Source organism: Hyaena hyaena, unplaced genomic scaffold (assembly GCF_003009895.1).
Source record: "Hyaena hyaena isolate Hyena2069 unplaced genomic scaffold, ASM300989v1 scaffold_359, whole genome shotgun sequence".
In the NCBI taxonomy this organism is placed as follows: domain Eukaryota; kingdom Metazoa; phylum Chordata; class Mammalia; order Carnivora; family Hyaenidae; genus Hyaena; species Hyaena hyaena.
Genome location: NW_024080994.1, coordinates 1,813,003 through 1,836,467, shown reverse-complemented (window position 1 = coordinate 1,836,467; position 23,465 = coordinate 1,813,003). Strand labels below are relative to the sequence as shown.

General features: G+C 37.2%; 1 protein-coding gene across 1 annotated transcript in view; it reads right to left on the bottom strand.

Moving 5' to 3' along the window:
* Positions 1-711: 711 nt before the first annotated feature.
* The window catches only part of LOC120243889 (N-chimaerin-like), a gene marked incomplete at its 3' end in the record, with an annotated part of 75,921 nt that continues 53,167 nt past the window's right edge, over positions 712-23,465 (bottom strand). The window contains exons 3-5 of the mRNA XM_039250124.1: positions 22,171-22,226; positions 3,318-3,349; positions 712-825 (exon numbers count right to left, since the gene is read on the bottom strand). Coding sequence (XP_039106055.1) covers positions 712-825; positions 3,318-3,349; positions 22,171-22,226 — 202 coding nt within the window. The remainder of the gene's footprint in view (positions 826-3,317; positions 3,350-22,170; positions 22,227-23,465) is intronic.

Here is a 23,465-nt window from a genome sequence, read left to right as displayed (position 1 = left end):
CGCCAGAGTATCTGGGTTCAAGTATCAGCTATACAAATAATTAAACGTATGATCTTGGCCAAGTTATTCAATCACTAGGCCCTCAGTTCTCTCATCTGTAAAGTGGCAGTAGTAACAGAACATAGAGTTGCTGAGAAGATTAAATGAGGGTCAAGGCCTGACATAAGGTAAGCCCAGTGGATAAGCATGCTAGGCTATTGTGTTACTGTTCTGTTTTTATTGCACAGTTAATGGAAATATTAGTTTCTGGGCACTGTACTATAAGGTAAGAACAGCCAAAATACTAGGCAAAGTTTAGTTGACAGGAAAGAGCCAATAGCTCCCAAGAAAAGCAGCTTCAACCAAAAGCCATCCTAAGAGAAATGATATTGGCTTTAATTTTATGAGTTACAAAGGTCTTTTCTTAGTTCCCTTCCTTATTCAAAAAATAGATGGGAGCTGACACAGCAGGACAGACGGGGGAGAACGGGGAAGATGAAACAGAAGAAAGCAGCTACAATAAAAATGCTTTAAAAGTTTTTCAGTTCTTAATTACTGAGTGCTACCATTCATGAGGAATTTTTTAAGGGTCTCAAAGCTATTAAAATGGTAATTAGGTCCCAAGAAAACAAGAACCAATTCAATTACATGCTGGATGCTTTTAAAATTGAAAGCCCTCTATTAAGAGGGTTTTAAATGAAGCACAGTTATAATTACAGGTCCACGACCAACCTTAAAGCCAAAGTGTAGGTCCCTGGCTGACGCTGGCTCTCGCGAATGAGGTAACTCCCCTCAGCTACACTCAAGAGCTGGTCTGCTTCTTCTCGGGAGATCATGCCGTGAAATCTACGAGAAAAGTCAATGCAGAAACTGAATGCTTCCCACCTTTCTCAATAAAGCAAGATAAAACAAAAACCCTCCACCTAGACAAAGTACTGCCAGAGAATCGAAGGGGAGCAGTTGGGTTTAACTCTGCTTCTGTTTCTCTGGGCCTGGCTCCTGGCCAGCTTCTCTGCGGTATGGAGAACCGCACCAAAGTAGTTCTCCAATTCATTTAACAATTGTGAAATCAAAATTCACATCTATCTAAGGGAAGATCAAACCACCTCTCTCAAGAGGACAGTTTCCTTCTTATGTAGCCAGCTGACCATATGGACATACTAGAAAATAGACAAAAATGTGTCCCATTTCCTCCCTTCACACTCGTGGCACTGCTCCAGAATTTTGGCTCACAGTCTATGCTGGCAATCTTCCAGGACCCTGGGTTGCCCTTAATTGGCATGATTGCCCAATAATGTGCATAATCTGCATCACTGGATACTCAAGCCAAAAGCAAACAACAGGAATACTGGCTTTCACTCGCTGCTAAAACCCTATTTTTGATTAACAGGGAAAAAAGCATGAAGAAAAAACATAAATAACACATGCTTTAAACAAAGGCAGTGGATTCATCTATAGCATTCTGACAGGAAACATTGACAAAGAAAGAAACTGGCAGCGATGACTGATAATTAATACTAAAAATCAAAAACCACCTTATATTTGTATGGTGACCTACAATTTACAGAGAACTTACATGTATATTACAGCCTTTCAGTAATTCAAGGATAACTGAATTGAGAAACTGCTCAAGTGAAACTGCGGTTTTTTCTGGTATGAAAGAAACAAAAGTCACTTGATTTTAGAATGATACATTTAAAAGGCCCTGAAATGGCACCTTAATAATTTAGGAACTATACCAGGGGGGTAAGTGCCAAGCTTCTGGAGTCTTTCTCAGGAGACTGGTTCAGTCTTTCTCAATTCAAGTCCTAAAACAGTTCATGATACAAATGTTCAAATCATGACAATCAGAGCAGCCAGGTCTGAAAGCAGACTCCGGGAATTTCTTATTTCCATGCATTCCTCAATCGTTCAGAACTGGGTCCATCAGATACTGCAGGAGGCTAGAAGATGGAATTTATCTCTGCTAGTAACACATACCATTAGATTAGCACACTGGCTTTCTGGTTTACATTTAAATGACATTAATTAATCAAATTAGTAAAATTCAATATTTATTTGTTTTTTAAAACTCAATTAATTTAAAAGAAAATCTCATCAAAGCACACAAATTTTGGAAAAGAACTTGACAACATGGGTATTTAAAGAACTGTAAAACTGTTCATGTCAGCTGAACCAAAATTTCAATCCCCAAAAAAGCTTTATGCACGATGTTTCTGATGGTATTATTTTTAATAATACAGTTTAAAAGCAAACTAAATGCCAGAGGCAGCAAAGTGACTAAACTATGGTATAGCTATAAAAAACAGCAGCGGCTCCCCCCAACTTATGTATCTGTGTTCTATTCACAAAAGTCTTGAAAACTTAAACAGAATTTTGAAAGATATTTAAAATATTTGCTATATACATCACTATTTATCTGATAGGATCTTAAGCCTTGTTATCTGAAGAATGATGGGATTATAGGTGATTTTTACTCCTCTTTCCAAAGGCCTATACTTTTTTATTATAATAATAAAAACTAATAGAATTTTAAAAATTATTGCATTTTTCATAAAAGAGAAAAATGCTCATTATTAATATTAAGTGGAAAATCAGACTATAAAATTATATGTATAATATCCCATTTTTGTAAAACCATTAGGAAAACAGAGCCTCAGAAGGTAACATTTCAAATTATTAACATTAGTTATTTCTGCATAAGTTCATTTGTAGAATATTTAGAAAATAAAAAAAGTGTAAATATACAAAAAAACCACCCCAACCCACTGTATGTACATACGCGTATATCGATATGCTTAATATACATACACACAATCATATATATTTTCCTCATATATATCTACTATTACTTATCTATATGAACAGCATGTTTAACATTTTTCCATGGTATTTTCTTCTCTATGCTTACCTTTATTTTCCCCATTTTCACTAATTAGAATCATTCTATTTGTGGGGCACTTGGGTGGCTCAGTCAGTTAAGCGTCCGACTTCGGCTCAGGTCATGTTCTCATGGTTCATGGGTTCGAGCCCCGCGTCGAGCTCTATGCTGACAGACAGCTTAGAGCCTGGAGCCTGCTTCGGATTCTGTGTCTCCCTCTCTCTCTGACCCTCCCTTGCTCATGCTGTCTCTCTCTCTCTCTCTCTCTCTCAGAAATAAATTTTTTAAAAAAAAATTTTAAAGAAAGAATAATTCTATTTGTAACAAAAAATGAATTTAACTCATGCAAACTTGAATACCTCCTTCATCTTGCTTTTATTTTTACTAGAAGCATTCATTTACCTGCCTCTCTTACACATTCCAATCTATAAAATGTTTTCTCATAATCCATACTTACTCTCTTCCATAATACTTTGGTCTGTTTTCAACCTATTTGGGAAGAAAGAAAAAGATATTTGTGAAAATGCAAATGTCCACAACCTAACTCAACATTGTGTATTTGTGGCAAATTAAGCATATATATGCAAATTAAGCATGTACATGCTTATATATTGCGGAATATTACTCAGCCATAAAAAAGAATGGGATCTTGCCATTTGCAATAATATGGAGATATTATGCAAAGTGAAATAAGTCAGAGAAAGACAAATACCATATGATTTCACTTAGAATCTAAAAAACAAAGTGAACACACTCTTAACTACAGAGATCAAATTTATGGTTGTCAGAGGGGAACAAAAGGGAGGGGAGGGGTGAAATAGATACAGGGGATAAAGAGATGCAAACTTCCAGTTATAAAATAAGTCACAGAGATAACAGGGACTGTAGTCAATACTATTGCAATAAGGCTGTATGGGGACAGATGGCGACTACACTTATTGTGAGCACCGACAAATTTGTTGAATCAATACGTTGTACACCGTACAAACTACTATAACACTGTGTGTCAATTATACTTTAATAATTAAAAAAAGTAAAAAGTAGTGAGCCTGGGTGGCTCAGTTATGCAACTGACTTCGGTTCAGGTCATGATCTCACAGTTCATGAGTTGGAATCCCACATCAGGTGAGGTCTAGCCCCACTCTGGGTGAGCACAAGCCCCAGGTGAGCCCTGCTTCACTCACTCTCTCTCCATCTCTCTCTCTCTCTCTGCCCTTCAGTCACTCATGCTCACTCTCTCTCAAAAAGAAAAAATTAAAAAATTATAAACAGATTAAAAAATTTTTAATAATAAAAAATTAAAAGTGAAAATAAATATATTTACACCAATATACACCAATAGGGGAATAACTAAGCTGATTTATGGTAAATGCACAGCTTAGAGGAATGTGCAGGGACTACACAGGGACTAACATGAAGAAGTCACCAAGACAAACCACTGAATACAAACATAAGTCACGAAAAAATTATACAGTATGACACCATTTAGGAAAAGCACATGTACATGGAATACTTTAATATATATTCATAGAGAGAGATCTGGAAAAATATATACCAAATTCAAATGGTTTCCTTCCAGAAAGGTTGGGTAGGAAATGAACTTATAGGCCCATCAGAAAGGCAAAAGAGAGGCTTTAGAATTACCTGTAATATAATTTTTATTTTTATTTCTTTTTTACATGTTTAAAAAATTTTTTTATTTGAGAGAGAGAGTGAGCGCAAGTGGGGAAGAGGGAGAGAACGAGAGAGAGAGAGAGAATCTTAATACAAGCTCCATGCTCAGCATGGAGCCCAACATGGGGTTCAATCCCATGACCCTGAGATCAAGACCTGAGCCAAAATTAAGAGTCAGATGCTCAACTGACTGAGCCATCTGTAATGTGATTTTTAAATAAAGAATGCATTCATGCATTGCTGATATAGCCGATATCACCTATAAAAAATAGCAACTGAGATTAACTTTTGTGTAACTTAATATTAGAGTCTCAGACACATTAGGATATGTTCCCTCAGTGGGGTCCCTCAAATCATAAGATCTTTGCAGGTGGCTGAAGATTAAAACACTTTATCAGGCCTATGGGAATGAAGTAAAAAGAAAGGAAAGTTCTTGAATACACTCTACTCATTGATGAAAATTCTGGACAAGTACAAAGAAGTGGTGTGGCTGAGGGACCGGTGACTATAAACGGTGTAGCAATCCAATGGTGTTACAACCCAAGAAAAAACAGTGATTATGTCCTGCATTAAATACACAAAAAGCTTCCACTGATTGCCTAAGTAGTCATCTTTGTAACACAAGTGATTAGGTTTTTCATTGAGGAATAACTTTTTTTGCTTTACTCAAAAATTATTTGAATTAAAGGAAATCAGGTAATTTTCTTAAGATGATTAATAAGGTACTGTTAAAATATGCAACAAGCCCAAAATAAAACTGACAAACTAAATGCACCTCTTCTGCATTTCTATAATGGAAATATCAACTAAAACAATTTTAAATGAATTCTTTTTCCCATATCTAGTGAAGGGTTCAGAATATGCCACTTTAGCATACGGATTATTTTGCACTGAAGGCAATTAAGAAACAGCAAACATGTTAGAAACAATCAGTCCACCCCCTTTCCAACTCAAAGCAGGGCATAAATTTCCCTTTGTAAAGGGAGGGATACCTTTACAACAGGGAGAGAAGAACACAATGACTCCAGGAACAACTCTTACCATCTGAGATGACTTGAGTCTGCATAATAAATCTTACCAAACAACCCTTATTTATTAAACATTTCCCAGTCACCTTCCCACAACTCACCCTAACAGGCTCTAAAGCCCAAATCACTTTTCCTGTCTGGTCTCTACAGCACTTTATTATCCTTTATTAAAGGGGTAGATAAGCCTCTTTGAGGTTTCAATTATCTGCTGTGAGCCCCTCCTCCCCTGTGTGCATATGAAACAGCCCTTTTGCCCTGTTTTTGTTTTTGAGAGAGAGTGAGCAGGGAAGGGGCAGAGAGAGATGGAGAGAGAGAGGGAGAGGGAAGGAAAGAAAACATCCCAAGCAGGCACTGTACTGTCAGCACAGAGCACAGAGAGGGGGCTTCATCCCACGCACTCTGAGATTCTGACCTGAGCCAAAATCAAGAGCTGGACCCTCAACTAACTGAGCCCCGCAGCCACCCCAGAACTTTTCTACCGTTAATCTCTCTTTTGTCAGTTTCATGTGTAACCCCCAGACACTGAAGAGGACAAAAGAGTTTTTCATTCCCTACAAAAGCATTTAGATTTTTGCTGATATTTAAGATGTCTGTTACTTAAGTGGTGAGCCGGAAGTCTTTTCAAACTCATGAGATAGCATTACTCTGATACATAATCAAATAAAAAAGTTAATAATATAAGTAATGATAATTAATGATTCCAACTAATTTACTTTCAAGTACATCAAACTAGGAATTTAAATGTTATATGTAATAATAAAAATATATTAATGCTTATACAAACATTTGTATAAGCACACACTTCTAAGTTTTTAAAAAGTAATTTAAAAAATAAGGTTCATAATAGTAGTGGAAGGATTTTTTTATGGACTAAAACTGTCTGATATCAATATGACTAAGTAAGACCTGATTTTAAATTAGTACTTATGTTGAACCTTATGCTTTGCTTTCTCTCATTTTCTATGTTTAGTAGTTAACATCTTTTTCATGATACCGTATCATGGGTAGGAAAAATGGGAAACAAAGGGAACAAAAAGGATTCCAACTAAAAATAAAAGATGTTCATAAAATGCTTTGTAGTTTGGTTGCAGAAACATATGTTATACCGCCAGAGGGAGAAAGTCTTAATCTATCATTACTGAATATGACGCAAAGTGTAAGAATTCCATAAATAGTAGATGCCATTTTATAATATTTTAAATATCAATAGAATTTGTTAAATTAACACTTACTGTAGTTTTGTAACTAATGAATGATTTTTTAATGATTATTTTTTAACATACAGTGTTATATACTATTTTCTTTTCTTTTTTTTTTTTTTTTTAATAATTTGAGAGAGAGAGAAAGAGAAAAAAAGAAAGAGAATCTTAAGCGGGCTCCACACACAGTGTGGAGTGCAATGGAGGACTTGATCCCATGACCCTGGGATCATGACCTGAGCTGAAATCAAGATTCAGATGCTCAACTGACTGAACCACCCAGCCACCGTGAACTATTTTCTTCATACATAAAACATTTTAATCAAATTCACCAATCACACTCTTTCAATTTAAAGAAGTCTTATTTCTTATCTTATTTTCCACAAAAACAAGAAATGCTTGTTTAATGTTTCTTGTTCTCCAAAGGAAATCTGAAAACTGTAGAAATAAACACTAAAAGTATTATAAATGTTAATTCACCCCCTCCTCCCCTACAATGTTACAGACTGACCTTTCAAATTATTATTTTTTCACTAAGGCATCTTCTTCCCATGGCTATAAATCAGAACAGTTGTTCCCCCACCCACAAATTTTTCTAATTTAAATTCAAATTTAAAGAACATGTACTTCTGAAGGCAATGTCACGAGAACAGTGAAGCAGAAAATTTCCAGAATGTTTAATGCTGCTCTTTTCTAACAGTGGTGGTGACCTGGTCAGAAGTCACAGAAAATCATTCTTTCTTACTTGTTTCCACTGTAAAAATAGTACTTGGGGGCAGGTACTTGAAACCTAGTCTGGAAGTCTATGATGCTTATAAAAGTTAGGGTATACACATGTGAAATTGTAAGAAATAATAGAACCCTGGTCAAATATTTACTATTTTTTTTCAGACAGCAGTCTAGACTATATATATATATATATATAAAGGCTACACACAAAGTACAAATGTTTACAAGTGTCAAGATTTTGTTTTGCATTGTTTTTCAAAGTGGCTCAGTTGTTTAGAGACATTAAAGAGGGGAAAAGGGAGAAAAGTACATATTTGGTATTTGGTTCCTACAATGGTAGATTCTGAATTAGTAAGTCAACTCAATACTCAACTCTAACTTTGGATCTATTTTAGTTTCCTGTTTAGTTTCCTATTTAGTTCCCTCCTGTCAGGGAGGAGGAGAGGGAGAAGGAAAGGAGAGGAGGAATTTTACAACTGCCCCAGGACAGTCAAAGACTGGAAATGGAGGGGCACCTGCGTGGCTCAGTCAGTTAAGCATCCAGCTTTGGCTCAGGTCATAATCTCACGGTTCGTGGGTTCAAGCCCTGCATCAGGCTCTGAGCTGATAGCTCAGAGTCTACAGCCTGCTTTCGGATTCTGTGTCTCCCTCCCCACTTTGTCTCTGTCTGTCTCTCTCTCTCTCAATTCTAAACAAACAAACAAACAAATAAGTAACTGGAACTGGATAACCCAGAAAGATGTCCTACATGTAAACAATGCATAGTTTTCCACTGAAGCACAAATGTTTTCACTACATTTTCTAAATTACTAGGGGTTTTTTTTTGGTTTTTTTTTTTTTTTTTTTTTTACTGCACTTTACACCACCGAAAATATCAACATGGGTAATAGTTAAGCTTCAACAAGCCAAAATAATTTAAACTTACAACAACTTAAAAACAAACAAAAAAACAGTGCCAGCATAGCAGAAGAGTTAAGTACACATCAAATAACTACATGGCTGGAAATGACTTATAGGGAAGAAGGGAGAAAAAAGAGATCAGAGATGTTTTAGAATTTATAAAGACTGTTTCATTTTTTATCCTCCATTAACAGTAAGATAAACTTCTAGGTACCTGGCTTCCTCCTCAGTTCTGTAGCATTCTTGGTGATATTTAGATACAAGTGAGAAGGGCTAAGAACGCAGCTTGTGTCTCACTGTACTTTAGACATAGCCAAGCAAACCATTAACCTTCAGCATGCCAAGTAGGTTCTCTCTCTATTTCCTGCCAGATTTCACCAATTCAATGAAGAATATGTATTTACAGTGTTTTTTTAAGCTCTGTAATTACTACTTAGTGACTTGCTAAATACCAGTTATTCAGCTTCCCAATATTAGTTATTATTTTTATTAGTCTAGAACTAAAAAAGGATAACATAATTTAAAAACACAAGATTCTTTGTTTACTACTTTCCCACCTTAGATTCAAGCAACTTGTAGGTTATGGGAATAAAGAGGTAGAAAGCACCAATCTGTTTATTTAACAGTTAACTTGGTAAAGGAGTTCTTTTTGGAACTGTAGTTGTGATCTCCAATTTTATAAATATACTTCTACATTAAAGCATCATGGATCTTGACATCAAAGCATATCTTACTACCCAATTGCTTCTGAACACTGAATTTTAAACAAGAGCAAAAGATGACCCAAAAAAGGGGCCCTTTCAAAAGTAAAATAAGGTGAAAACAGGCTTTTGAGTGATAGGCTGATTTTAAAATAAACAGTTGGCTTTACTAATTCAATAAGACTACTCAGCATTCATAAAAAAAATTTAAAAAAATACTTTCCAGCCACATACTTTGAGTGTTAAATAACAGATGGTCACAACACCCAACACCCCAGAGATCTATGAGCATGATAACCTCTATTTTTAGAATCCAAAGTTCAGCTATAGGCTGTCAGCATATAGCAGCATTTGCATCAGTTGTGAAGCTACAATTTCAATTCAGGTGCTTTCTTCCCACTTTTGAAACAAACTCTTGTGCTCCCACCTACCAAAACATGTCCTCTAAAACAGAGGCAACATAAAACAAATGCTTTATACCTCCAGTTCATTCACATAACCAAAGGTCTTCATTAAGCACCTACTTATGTGTCAAACCCTGTTCAAGGCACCTGGGACATACTGATGAACGACACAGACCAGGATCCTACCCTCACGGAGCCTATTTTCAAGGAAAAGGAGATGGCAATAAACAATAAACATAATAAATAAGTAAACTATCTAGTATGTTACAAAATGAAAAGTGTTATGAAAACAATGTAAAACAAGCACGAATTGTAAATGCTGGGGGGTGATAAAGTCTAATTATAAATATAGTGGCCAGGATGGACCTTGCTAAAAAGGGAAGACTTGAGAAGACTTGAAGACGATGAAGAGAGATATTAGAGACAAGAACATTCCAGAAAGGGGAGTTGGTGCAAGGGCTTGGAGGGAGGAGCACAGCTAGAGTATGTGAAAAACAAGAAGGGTGGTCTGATCGAAGCAAGACAGGGAGAGAGAAGAAGGGACAGGGAAACAGTAGTAGACAAGCACAAAAAAATAAAGTGCATGGGGAGATTACATAGGGCTTCAGAAGCCCTTGTTAGGACTTGGCTTTTACTGTGGGTGCAATGCGGAACCACTGCACAGTTCTGAGTAGAAGAGTGATGAGATCTGACTAAAGTTCTAAAAGGAAACATCGGTGATGAGAACAGACTATGTGGGGAAAGATCGGTTAAGAACTATTTCAGTTACACAACTGAGAGATTACTGAATGTTGGGGTATAATAAAAGTGACTTAAATATATACCAACTAGACACAACAGAAGTTTATTTCTTGCTTGTATATTATCCCTGGATTAGTATGCAGGTCAGGAAGACTACTGTCCAACATCTAGACGGCTTCCATCTTTTAGCTTTTCAACTACCTTTTTGAGATCCCCTGTTTTTATCTAAATCTAAGCAGAAAGGAGCATAACATGGAGGAACTTAGATCAGAAGGTTTAGTGGGTCTGGCATTCAAGTGCACCTCTATTCCACAAGAGAGAACGGTCATACGGACATAACCACATAAAGATGGAGAAATTTAGTCCAACTAGGTTTCTAAAGAAAGGAAGAATGGATTTTGGTGTGTATCTAGCAGTTCCCACAGTTCATATCCAAACTGTAGCCATGGAAGTAAGTGGTAGGATTCTTGACATATTGTGCAACACATTCTAAAAATAGACCCAGTATGGTTTCCTGATGAACTAATCATGGGTTGGTGAGAAGAAAAAAAGAAAAAGAAAAAAACTCAAGGATAATGCATGGTTTTTGATCTAAACAACGGGAAGGAACTGCCATTAAGCAACATGTGGAAAGCTCTGTTTGGTAAAGCAGATCTGCGGAGGAGGGTGAAGGTCAGTTCTGTTTTACGTGTTATATTTGAGATGACCTCAGGGGAGGATATTGAATAAGCAATTGATTACATGGCCTGGAATTTGGGAAAAGAGGACTGGACTGGGAATTGTAAGTTTTATTAAAACCTGAAATTGGCAACATCACCAGGGAATAAAAGATGAGAAGCAATGAAGGTCAAGGATGGAGCCCTAGAACACCTGAACATCAAGGCCAGGAAGAAGACAAACCAGCAAAGGTGACTGTGAAGGCAGGAGAAAAAAACAAAAGACTGTAAAGTCCTGGAAATGAAGTGAGAGTTGTCAAGGTGAGAGTCGTCATCTGTGCCACTTGCTGCTGACTGGCATTAGATTGAGCAAACTGGAGCTCACGGGTGACCTTGCCTATGCAGTGCTACTGGAGCGCTAGTGGGTAATAGCCTGTCTGAAGTGGGTTTAAGACAAAATAGGAAGAGCAGGATTGGAAGAGCAATTATAGATACAGCTTCAAGTGTTTTCTACAAAGGGGAACAAAGAAATTGGGAAGGGCAGATGGGAAAAGTAGGGTCAAGACAATTCTCTAAGACGGGAGACATAATAGGATGTCTGTAGGCTGATGTACAAAGCAAAAAACTGTTGATGGTGAAAGAGAGGGGAGATTGCTAGGATTAGGTCCTCAAGTAGATGAGAGGAAATGGGAGCGGGTGGAGAGCCAACCGTGATTTAGGATAACAGGCAAGAATGCAGAATACGTGGGCCCAAATGCTGACGGGTGAGTAGATGTAGCACCGAAAGTCTGCGGAAGTTCTCCTCTGATTGCTTCAATCAGGAATAAAGTAGGATACAAAATTATGAGCTGAGAATTAGGGGAGGAATAAGGTATTGAAGGTTTGAGGGGAAATCACGGTATGATTACCAGTGAGCAGGAAGTATGAACCTGACGTTCATAAATTTATTGTGAAGCCTATTCAGCACTTTGTTTTTCTCTTTCAGTTTCTTGGAAGTTCATGTGGAGTAGACAGAAGTAGATTTTAAAAAGGGCTGTGGTTTTGCCAAGCAAGTATAACAGAGAAGATCACGAGAGGGAAGCTGACTGGTTTGCCGACATCTACCTAGACTTCTCTCTCTCATTCAGCTCGATGACTATCTACTCACCAAAGTCCTGTGAATTCTACTGCTTTACCTATTCCCATTCCTGCCCCTCTTGGTTATTTTCAGGAACAGTGTCGTATCATGCCTTCATCGCTTTTCACCAGGATTACCGCAATCCCCCCAAAACCAGTCTTTCTGTCTCTAAAATGTCCATCCTCCTTTCCAGTCTATCTTCCACACTGCAGATAGAATGTGCTTGCTGTGCCCAAATCTGATCACATTAACACACTTTCACTTTCCATAGCTATCAGGATAAACTCCAAATAGCTATGCTTAGAACACGGAAGTTTCTATTAGCGATGCTTGCGTGGCTCTGCGGTTGCACCTGCCACGCTCCCACCAGTACTCTGTGCTTGCCCACAGGAACCAGATACAAACATAACTAGGCAACTGCCAACAAATCTGCTGTAAAGTTCACTCCTTGCTCCATCCTCTACCTAGACAGGAAGCTCCTTGAGGAGACGGGACTTGCTTTATTTGACTTAAATCTTGAAGACTTAGCAGATAGAAGCCCCTCAGAGAATACCGATTCAATGAATAAACACACACATGCCTCAAAAAGAACTCGAGCCTAAGAGCTACAGACATTAATACACATATTTTTTGCAAACCATATAAGAGCATTATGTTGCAAAACAAAGTATACAACAATATTCATTCATCCAACAAAGATTTATGAGCCTTTATTACACAGAAGTCATCATAGCCAGGTGCTGAATATAATCTACCAGGGTGAGACAGTAAGTAAAGAACTGATTACAGTCTATTTTGTACTTCTATAACCAGATTTTAAGAAAGACTTTTAAAAACATGTGCTGGCACTTTTTAACAGATGGTGTTGGGAGAACTGGACAGCAACATGCAGAAGAATGAAACTAGATCATTTTCTCACACCATGCACAAAAATCAACTCAAAATGGATAAAGGACCTGAACGTGAGACAGGAAACTATCAACACCCTAGAGGAGAAAGCAGGAAACAACCTCCTTGACCTCCACCGCAGCAACTTCTTACTTGACACATCCCCAAAAGCAAGGGAATCGAGAGCAAAAATAAACTGTTGGGACCTCATCAAGATTAAAAGCTTCTGCACAGCCAAGGAAACAACCCAGAAAATTAATAGGCAACCAACGGAATGGGAAAAGATAGTTGCAAATGACATATCAGATAAAGGGTTAATATCCAGAATCTATAAGGAACTCACCAAACTCCACGCCCGAAAAACAAACAACCCAGTGAAGAAATGGGCAGAAGACATGAACAGACACTTCTCCAAAGAGGACATCCAGATGGCCAACAGACACATGAAACGATGCTCAGCATCCCTCCTCATCAGGGAAATACAAATCAAAACCACACTGAGATACCACCTCACGCCAGTCAGAGTGGCTAAAATGAGCAAATCAGAGAACTCTAGATGCTGGCGAGGATGTGGAGAAACGGGCACCCTCCTACACTGTTGGTGGGAATGTAAACTGGTACAGCCCCTCTGGAAAACAGTGTGGAGGTTCCTCAGGAAACTAACAATAGAACTCCCTTATGACCCAGCAATAGCACTGCTAGGAATTTACCCAAGGGATACAGAAATGCTGAGGCATAGGAGCACATGTACCCCAATGTTCATAGCAGCACTCTCCACAATAGCTAAAACATGGAAAGAGCCTAAGTGTCCATCAACAGATGAATGGATCAAGAAGATGTGGTTTATCTATACCATGGAATACTACATGGCAATGAGAAACAATGAAATCTGGCCATGTGTAGCAACATGGATGGACCTTGAGGGTGTTATGCTGAGCGAAATAAGTCAGGCAGAGAAGGACAAATATCATATGTTTGCACGTATAGGAGGATTAGGAGGAACTTGACGGAGGAACAAGCGGGAGAAGAAGGGGGGAAATGGTGGGGGAAAGGGAGAGAGGCAAACCATGAGAGACTCTTGAATGCTGACAAAAACTGAGGACTGATGGATGTGGGGGGGAGGGGGGGATGGGCATGGAGGAGGGCACTTTGGGGATGAGCACTGAGTGTTATGTAGAAACTAATTTGACAATAAACTATTTGTAAAAAAAAAAAAAACATGTGCTGGCAAAATGTATATCATATCTACATCTAACCGGTACTGTGACTAGAATTAGAAGACAACGTGAAACGTGTAACTTTTTCTATATTCCTCATTACACTAATAGCAATGAACTTGAGTTTGGTGCATTCTCTCCAGCCTCAGTCTGCTTTACCCATTACCTTAGAAAACACAACTGGTTGTTATAATAAGAAACTTCCTCAAAAATGCTATCTGGCTCCCTGTAACACTAGCTCCCAAAGGTGTCACAAAGAGCAGAGATTTGGTTTTGAGCATAACTACATTCCTACTCTTCAGCTGCCAGAAAAAATAAAAAGTATCCATTTTAAGGCTTTGTGTTAAAGAATGCTTAAATGCCAAACTAGTTTGATTTACATATTAATACAAATGAACTAAAGATATGAAAGTTGATATCTATTGTATATCTATATAATTTATAGCTGTTATCTCTCTCTGTCTCTCTGTCTCTCTCTCTACACACACACACACACACACACACACTTACTTGAATTCAACCAGGTGCTTGACATAAAATAACAAAATCAGGGTGTATGGGTGGCTCAATTAAGTGTCTAACTTCAACACCTACTTCAGGTCCTCTCTCTCTCCTTCTCTCTCAGCCCCTTCCCTGCTCAGGCCCTCTCTCTCTCTCTCTCTCTCTCAAAAATAAATATTTTTTTAATGTTCTATATTTTAATAATCATAATGGCAATTGCAATGATCTGAAATTAGAAAAAAAGCATTACAATTTTATCTTCTGTCAAACTATTGGGTATATTGTGTTTTAGAGTTCTGCCTTCAATAATTTATGACTTGTTTGAACAGTTGAAGAACTCAGGTTTTAAAATAAAGTGTTACGGGTCTTGATTTGGTGAATGCTAATAGCAATTCGGCTGAGAAAGAGCAGAACATGGCATTCACCACCAGAAGTAAGGGCTCAGACCACGAGAGGAGGTCACGAAACATGGCTGGTAACTAAACACATACTCCCTTTGGGTGTGCATAACTCCCCAGCCTCTGAATTTATAAGCTGCGATACAATGCTATGGTTAGAAGAAAGAGGAATGGAAACGTTCATGTACCCATGAACAGGGTCAGATCCCCCTGTCTTATGACTGTAGAAATTTCCTTAAAGACAGTGTCACTGGACCATTTTTATAATTGTAACTAGTGACCATACAATTTAATAATCTTTATTTAAAAGAACCATCAGTTTATCTACTGCATTAGCTTTTCTCTTTTTCTCTCCACATTTCAGTGATAATTAAATCCTGTTGCCTTTTCCCCATTAAAACACAGTGGCCACTTAGTGCTTAATGTTCCAAATCCAATTCCTCAGTTAAATATTTGAGGTTGAACATCAACTCAGTACATTTTTATCTTTAGTGCTCATCACTCCCAAAGATCTTTAATTCTCCCAAACCAAGTATTTATCATTTAATCAAGACAAAGACTAAAACTTTCTTTATCTAAGAAGTATTTTTATGTTACCTCCATCTCACTGATTAATGCCTTTACTTTCCTTTCGAATAGATATCTAAGTTATTTGATTGTTTTACAGGTTTTTAATGAGAAGGCTGAATATTGCTCAAGGTAGTTTTATTAGCATTAGTGACATACTCTTGATATCTATATTTATAAATTTAGCATTAGAGCAATATTGAGTGGGAATGTCATTTCTTTAAAATGAGGCCATTTCCCACTATTTATTAATTGTCCTTTAGTTATCACCTGGTGAAAACAGAAAGCTGTTGTTGAGTATTATAGAAATTGGTCAAATACAGAAACAAGTTGTTATCGCTACTAATTTGTAAATTAACTATACGTATTTTATGCATGCATTGCTACTCTTTATGCAGCAGTCAAAGCTGACTAGCTAACAGGTTACCAGGTTTGAACCATGTGTAAGGGTGGTCACAGCGTGGTAGGAGAGCCAGTCCACAGTAAAGCCTTTTGCCCACAGAACAGCATTCCTTGGCCACCAATCTGCCCTTAGCACATGATTCCCAACTTCTTGTGAAAGAAAACTAAGCAGAATGAAAACAATTTAAATAAGAAAATTTAGGGGCGCCTGTGTGGTTTGGTTGGTTAAGCATCTGACTCTTGATTTCAGCTCAGATCATGATATCACGGTTTGTGAGTTCAAGCCCCATGTCAGGCTCTGCACTGTTAGACTGAAGTAGACTGGGATTCTACTTCTCCCTCTCTCTCTGCCCCTCCCCTGCTCTCTCTATCTCTATCTCTCTCAAAATAAATAAAGAAAAGAAATTCATCTTTAAAAAAACAAGGAAAATTTAAATAAGAAAATCTCACTTGTGTCCCTTGTTTTCCGGTGCTTATATGTCTTCCTTTATCCAACAGTCTAGAATAGGACTCTCTTGTTTTTCAGGAGATGGCAGTATTTTGTCAACTACATCACAAAACTAATCAAGAGAAATTATTTTCAGAGATTCTAAGAGCCATCCCATCTCCCAGTATTCTATGTCATCTCTTTGTATCAAAGTGGATCATCAGAAGGCTATATACTTGGACCACAACAGTTTAGCCCTTTAATAATTAGTTTCAGTATAGTTAGTTGCTCCTTAATGTTATGCCAGCTGCCATTAGAAACGATCATAAACCTACTTTTGCTGTAAATCTGTGCCTGATCAATGCAAATAACATCAGTAAATGCATTTCATTTAATAAGCTACATAACTTTTTTAAAAAGAATTTAGTTCAGGTAAAAACTGGATCTTATTAGCCTTTCTGATCCTTAACAGTTGCATACTTTATTACTGTTGATTCCCTTTTCACACAATTTTATTGACCCTCAATCAGCACTGCAATCAAGTATACATATATGAATTTCTTTTAACTTTCCTCAACTTTTCTTTCTGTATTCCTTTTATTATGTCTTCATTTATGTGGCTTCAAATTCTTCTGAGAAAGGCAAAGTACAGATATTTCTCAATAAATATAATTATGTTAATAATACTTCCAGACTTTTCATAGAACTGCTGCCAATATATTACTTTCTGTTAAAAGTTTAAAAAGTTGTGTCTGGCCAGAGTATAACAAAACAAAACATTTTACTAAATAACATTTAGTAAATTTTTCAAAAATGTTCGCTACACATAAAATTATTTCATCTTCCTTGATCATGGCACAGTAACAATAAAATGCAATCATCAAGTACTACACACTCACCCCATACATACATACGTGCAGGCTGGATGCCTACAAATACTTAAATTGTAGCAGGACATTTAAAAGATAATCTCATGAGGGGCGCCTGGATGGCTCAGTTGGTTGAGCATCTGACTTCAGCTCAGGTCATGATCTCGCAGTCTCTGAGGTCAAGCCCCACATCCGGCTCTGTGCTGATAGCTCAAAGCCTGGAACCTGCTTCTGATTCTGTCTCCCTTTCCCTCTGCCCCTCCCCCACTTTCTTTCTTTCTGTCTGTCTGTCTCTCAAAAAATAAACACTTAAAAAAAGATTTTTAAAGATAATCTCATGAAATCCCTGACTGATTTGATAAATTCTCTTTATGACTATATATATTTGAGCTGTTCCATGTTTTTTAACCAGTTTTCACAATAACAAAATCCACTTCACATTTTTTAAACAATTCTTCTTAATAGTATATCATCTAAGAGAGTTATTATGATTCCATATTACCTAATATATAGTTCATATTCAAATTTCTCTAATTATACCTAAAATGTGTAGCTTTTAAGAGATAAGGAGAAAGAGAGAGAGAGAGATCTGCCTCTACGACACTCTCAAGGTACACATACAGTTGGCATATCTCTTTAGTCTCCTTCATTTTAGAATGTTCCCACCACTGTTCTTTCTTTTATGAAGAGGACATTTGCAGGACAGATGTCTTACAGAATGTACACATTTTGGATCTGATTCATACTTCATAAACAGATTTAAGTTAAACATTTTTGGCAGAAATACTATCTAGATGGTATTGTGTATGCCTCATTACATCACTTCAAGAGTCACAGGTCAGTCTGTCCCACTGCAGGTCATGCTAAATTTGATTGTGTTGATAGGGTGTGAGTCCCAGATCTCTCCACCAAGAAAATATGTCTTTCTCTTTGCAGTGCATAAATAATTGGTAGGGTGACACCTTAAAACCATGTCAACATTCTGTTCACCTACAATCTTTTACTCCATGGTTTTAATGTCCAGTAATAATCCTTGCTTGGCTCAATTATCAGCACAATCATCATCACTCCTTCTACATATTTAGCTACCCTTCTGCTGTAAAGGACTTTACATTCTGTCCCTCTCCCCTATTTGTTTGGTTTTTTTTCTTTGTATTGGGGTAGGATTTTTTAGTAAGCATCATTATGGATCAACAGAGCATTTTTTCTGTGTTATCAGTGATAACCCTTCAAGTGGGCTCCTAGGATCTTTTGACACGTCCCCGTCTGTCTGAGTTCTTCTTGCTTTCCGATGTAAAATGTTCTAAGAACTCACACCCCATGTTCTGGAATCGGGAATTCTTGTAAGGAACATTGGCTCCTTTCTGTAGGAAACAGAATTTGGAAACCAAATTTGGGCATTGAGTATGCTCACTCTTATGAGGGTATCATTGCTTTTAAGCCCTTTCCATGGACTGAGATAGAAAATATATTTTTAAAAACCTGTGAATTCACATTTATACCTCCAATTCAAATTCAAAGCTCCCTATTTATATCTCCTAAGAACACTGGTTCTCCAAAATTTAATACAATTACTCATTCGCTCTGTCCTGTATTACACACAAAATAATTTCAGAATTACCACACAAAGTGCTCCTAACAACAACCAATTGCTAAGTATAAAGATCCCTTTGTAGGTTATGATTCTTAAAATATTTCCCTCCAAGTTTGTATGGTCAGAATGTTTTATAAGCTGCTTAAATTAATTTTGGGGTAAGGGTGTTAATGAATTCGTTAGGTTCATTTGTTTCTATTTGTATTCAATTTTAGGGTTTGCTTTTTAAATCATTTTTTACTTAGTTTTGTTGTTTGAATATGTGAAACATTTCCATAGTTCAAAAGTCACAAGTATATAAAAACATTATCAGAGAGGCCTCCCTTCCACCCTTATCCCCGCCCCCCACTCTGCCCCCTCACTCCTGCCCCACTCCTCACAGATAACTATTTCACTGATCTCTGGGTTAATCCTTCCTGTGTTTCTCTTTTGCAAAAATAAGCTTAACTTTTCCCCTATTTCCCCTTCTTTATTACTACAAAGGGACCATAATTACTACACAAGCACACATCTTATTGTCTTTCACTTTACTGCACTTCACAGATACTGTGGATTTCACAGGTTGAAGGTTTGTGGGAACCCTGCATCCAACAAGGCTGTTCATGCCATTTTTCCAACAGCATGTGCTCACTTTGTGTCTCTGTGTCACAATTTGGCCACCCTCACAATATTTCCAACTTTTTTTTCATGGTGATCTGTAATCAAGGATCTCTGATGTTAGTATTATCATTGTTTGGGGGCACCAAAACGGCACCCACAGAAGACAGCAAACCTCATCGATACATGTTGTGCGCGCTCTGACTTCTCCACCAACCGGGCATTCCCGCATCTCTCTCCTACTCCTCGGGCCTCTTCCCTGAGACACAACAGGACTGAAATTAAGCCAATGAATAACCCTACAGTGACCTCTAAATGTTCAAGGGAAAGAGTCGCACATCTCTTACTTTAAATCAAAAGCTAGAAATGATTCAGCTTACTGAGAAAGACATGTCAAAAGCTGAGACAGGCCAAAAGCTAGGCATCTTATGCCAGTTAGCCAAGCTGTGAATGCAAAAGAAAAGTTCTTGAAGGAAAATTAAAAGAGCTACTCCAGTGAACACATGAATGATAAGAAAGCTAAACAAACTTATTGCTTATAATGGAGAAAGTTCTGGTCTGGATAGAAGATCAAACAAGCTACCACATTCCCTTAAGCCAAAGCCTAATTCAGAGCAAAGCCCTAACTTTCTTCAATTATTTGACAGCTGAGAGAGGTAAGGAAGCTGCAGAAGAAAAGCTGGAAGCTAGCAGAGTTGGGTTCATAAGGTTTAAGGAAAGATGCTGTCTCTGTAACATAAAAGTACCAGGTGAAGCCACGAGTGTTGATGTGGAAGCTGTAGCAAGTTTTCCAGAAGATTGAGCTAAGATCATGAATGAAGGTGGCTACACTAAACAACAGATTCTCAGTGAAGATGAAACAGCCTTAGATAAGAAGATGTCATCTCGGACTTTGAGAGAGAAGTCAATGCCTGGTTTCAAAGCTTCAAAACACAAGCTGACTCTTGGTAGGGGCCTAATGCAGCTGGTGACTTTAAGTTGAAGCTTACACTCACTTGCCATTCTGAAAATCATAAGGCACTTAAGAATTATGCTCAATCTACTCTGCCTGTGCTCCAAAAATGGAACAATAAAGTTTGGACGACAGCACATCTGCTTACAACTTGGTTCACTGATTAGTTTAAACCCACTGTTGAGACCTACTGCCCAGAAAAAAAGATTCCTTTCAAAATATGACTGCTCAGTGATCACGTACTTGGTCACCCAAGAGCTCTGATGGAGAGGTACAATAAGAATGATGGTGTTTCCATGCCTGCTAACACAACATCCATTCTGTAGCCCATGGATCAAGGAGTAATTTTGATTTTCAAGTCTTATTACTTAAGAAATACATTTCATAAGGCTATAGCTGCCATAGATAGTGATTCCTCTATAGATCTGGGCAAAGTAAGCTGAATACCTTCAGGAAAGGATTCACCATTCTACATGTCGTGAAGAATACTCATGACTCATGAGAGGAGGTCAAAATATCAGGAAGAGTCCATCAATGTGGCAAATTTCATGTTGTCTTATCTTAACCACAGCCACCCCACCCTTCACCAAGCACAACCCTGATCAACTGCAGCCATCGGTATGAAGGCATGAACCTCCACCAGCAAAAAGATTAAAACTCACTGAAAGTTTAGATGACAGCATTTTTAGCAAGAAAGTATTTTTAAATTAAACTGTACATTGTGTTTTTAGACATAATGCTATTGCATGCTTAACAGATGATAGTATAGTGTAAACATAACTTTCATATGTACTAAAAACAAAAAAATTCATTTGACTCTCTTTATTGCAGTACTTGCTTTACTGCAGTGGGTCTAACCGAACATACGGTATCTCCAACATATGCCTGTATATACACTTTCTATCTGGAAATCATTCTATATCAGCTTATAGAAATCTTCCTTATTCTTTTCAGTATCACAGTTCAGTCTCTTATGGACATTTAGTTTTTTTCCCCTAATATCCTGCTATTACAAATAATCCTCTAATAAAAAACTTCGGGCATATAGAATCCCATATTTGTACAGGTACTTCATCAGGGTAAATCACTAGAACTCGGACATGTAGGTGAATGTGGGTATAGTTTCGTTGGATATTACAAAACTCTCAAAATTATAGCACTTCACATTCCCATCAGCAATGTAAGAGAGTGTGTATTTCTTCACAGACTTACCAACTAAGCATAGTCTATTCTTTTGAACTTTTGCCGATCTAAAAAGGTGAAAATGGTCTGTGTATTTTAATTTGCATTTCTCCTATTGTTCATGAAGTTGAACATTTTTTCATATACGGTCATACGTACCGTCATGTCTTCTGCTCATTTTCAAAACCACAATATAAATCTTTCTTTTAATGGAAAAGTTACTTCAATAATGCCTTCAAACTTTATTGAAGAATGTGTGATTTAACCAAGAATACTAACAACACTTACAACTATATTATCACATTTTATACTGCATTCCAAATAGTCCATTAAAAAGAGACAGTTATTTCAACTGAGAAGAATGTTAAGAAAAATGCATTTAAGTACAAATTTAGGAAGCTAACTAACATGACTGGCTAATCCCACAAATAACCATGCCACTGGTTTTTTCAGATTTTAATCTCAATTCTAGTTAGTTAACATAAAGTGTAATATTGGTTTCAAGAATAGAATATAATGATTCATCACTTGAGAGACATTTTCTTTTAACAGCTCCATCACACCCACCTCATTAGTACAGGTAATTCTTCGAGGATGAGGGGCTTCCTGCTGCAGCTGATACACTGTAAAGACAGAAAGTAAATCATTCCATATCGGCTCACAGATATCTTGCTCATTCTTTTTGGTGTTATAGGTTATTCAATTAGTCTCCTATGGCAGACATTTAAGTTTTTTCTATTATTCTGCTATTACAAATAATCCTAAATTTCCCTTATGTAGCAAGTATGAACATATTAGGAATCACAAACTGGCTGCTTTTTTACATTCACAAGAAAACTGTGGTACAATTCTATTTGTTATAAAACTAAGATTTGTTAAGAGCAACAAATTAATAGAACGTAAAACAAACTAAACTTCGTGAAAGCCCAAAGCCAAGCATAAATGAATAAACAGAAAAATCATAATCCACACAAATGTCTTTTTACCTTATAACAAATCAGTACCGGGTATTTGGCTGGGTTCTCCATAATCTGGTCCTTTATTTTCCTGAATTCCTGGTGGCTGTATTGCATAAGGCATGTCTCCAACATAAGCCAATAATGGTTATATATATGTATATTTTTTAATCTTTATTTATTTTTGAGACAGAGAGCATGAGTGGAGGAGGGGCAGAGAAAGGAGACACAGAATCCAAAGCAGGCTCCAGGTTCTGAGCTGTCAGCACAGAGCCCAACACGGGGCTCGAACCCAAAGACCATGAGATCATGACCTGAGCCAAAGTTGGACGCTTAACTAACTGAGCCACCCAGGCGCCCCTGGATTTTGCTTTTTTATCCAATCTGACAATCTCTGCCAATGGTTATATATTTTTATATATAATATATATTTTTAATATATATATTTTTAAAGCACATTATTACATGTTAAACTTGAAACTAAAAATTAGGATCATGGTAGAAGTAACAGATGTGTTTTTCTCCCCTATATATATTGCAAACATCTATCTTCAAAGCTAATCTCCCCTATAAACAAAATTTCTGAGCCCAAGTTACCACCACAACTAGAGTAAATGCAGCAAAAGAAAGAATTCCATTAAAATAATTTGCCAAGGAAAGGATAATTTTTAGGGTATCTGAAAATGAATCAGTGAAAATTATACCAATACCATGACATTCTAGTCTCACTTCAAGATTTCTGATTTGTAATAAAGAAAGAATGAAAAGAACATGGTGGTCATCAGAGAAAGTATGTTTATGCATATCTAAGTTTATCTCTTGGAGGGGATCTTTCTTCTGTTTCTACATATATAATCACATATAACTGAATTTAAGTTAACAATGTATTTAGGGGCGTCTGGGTGG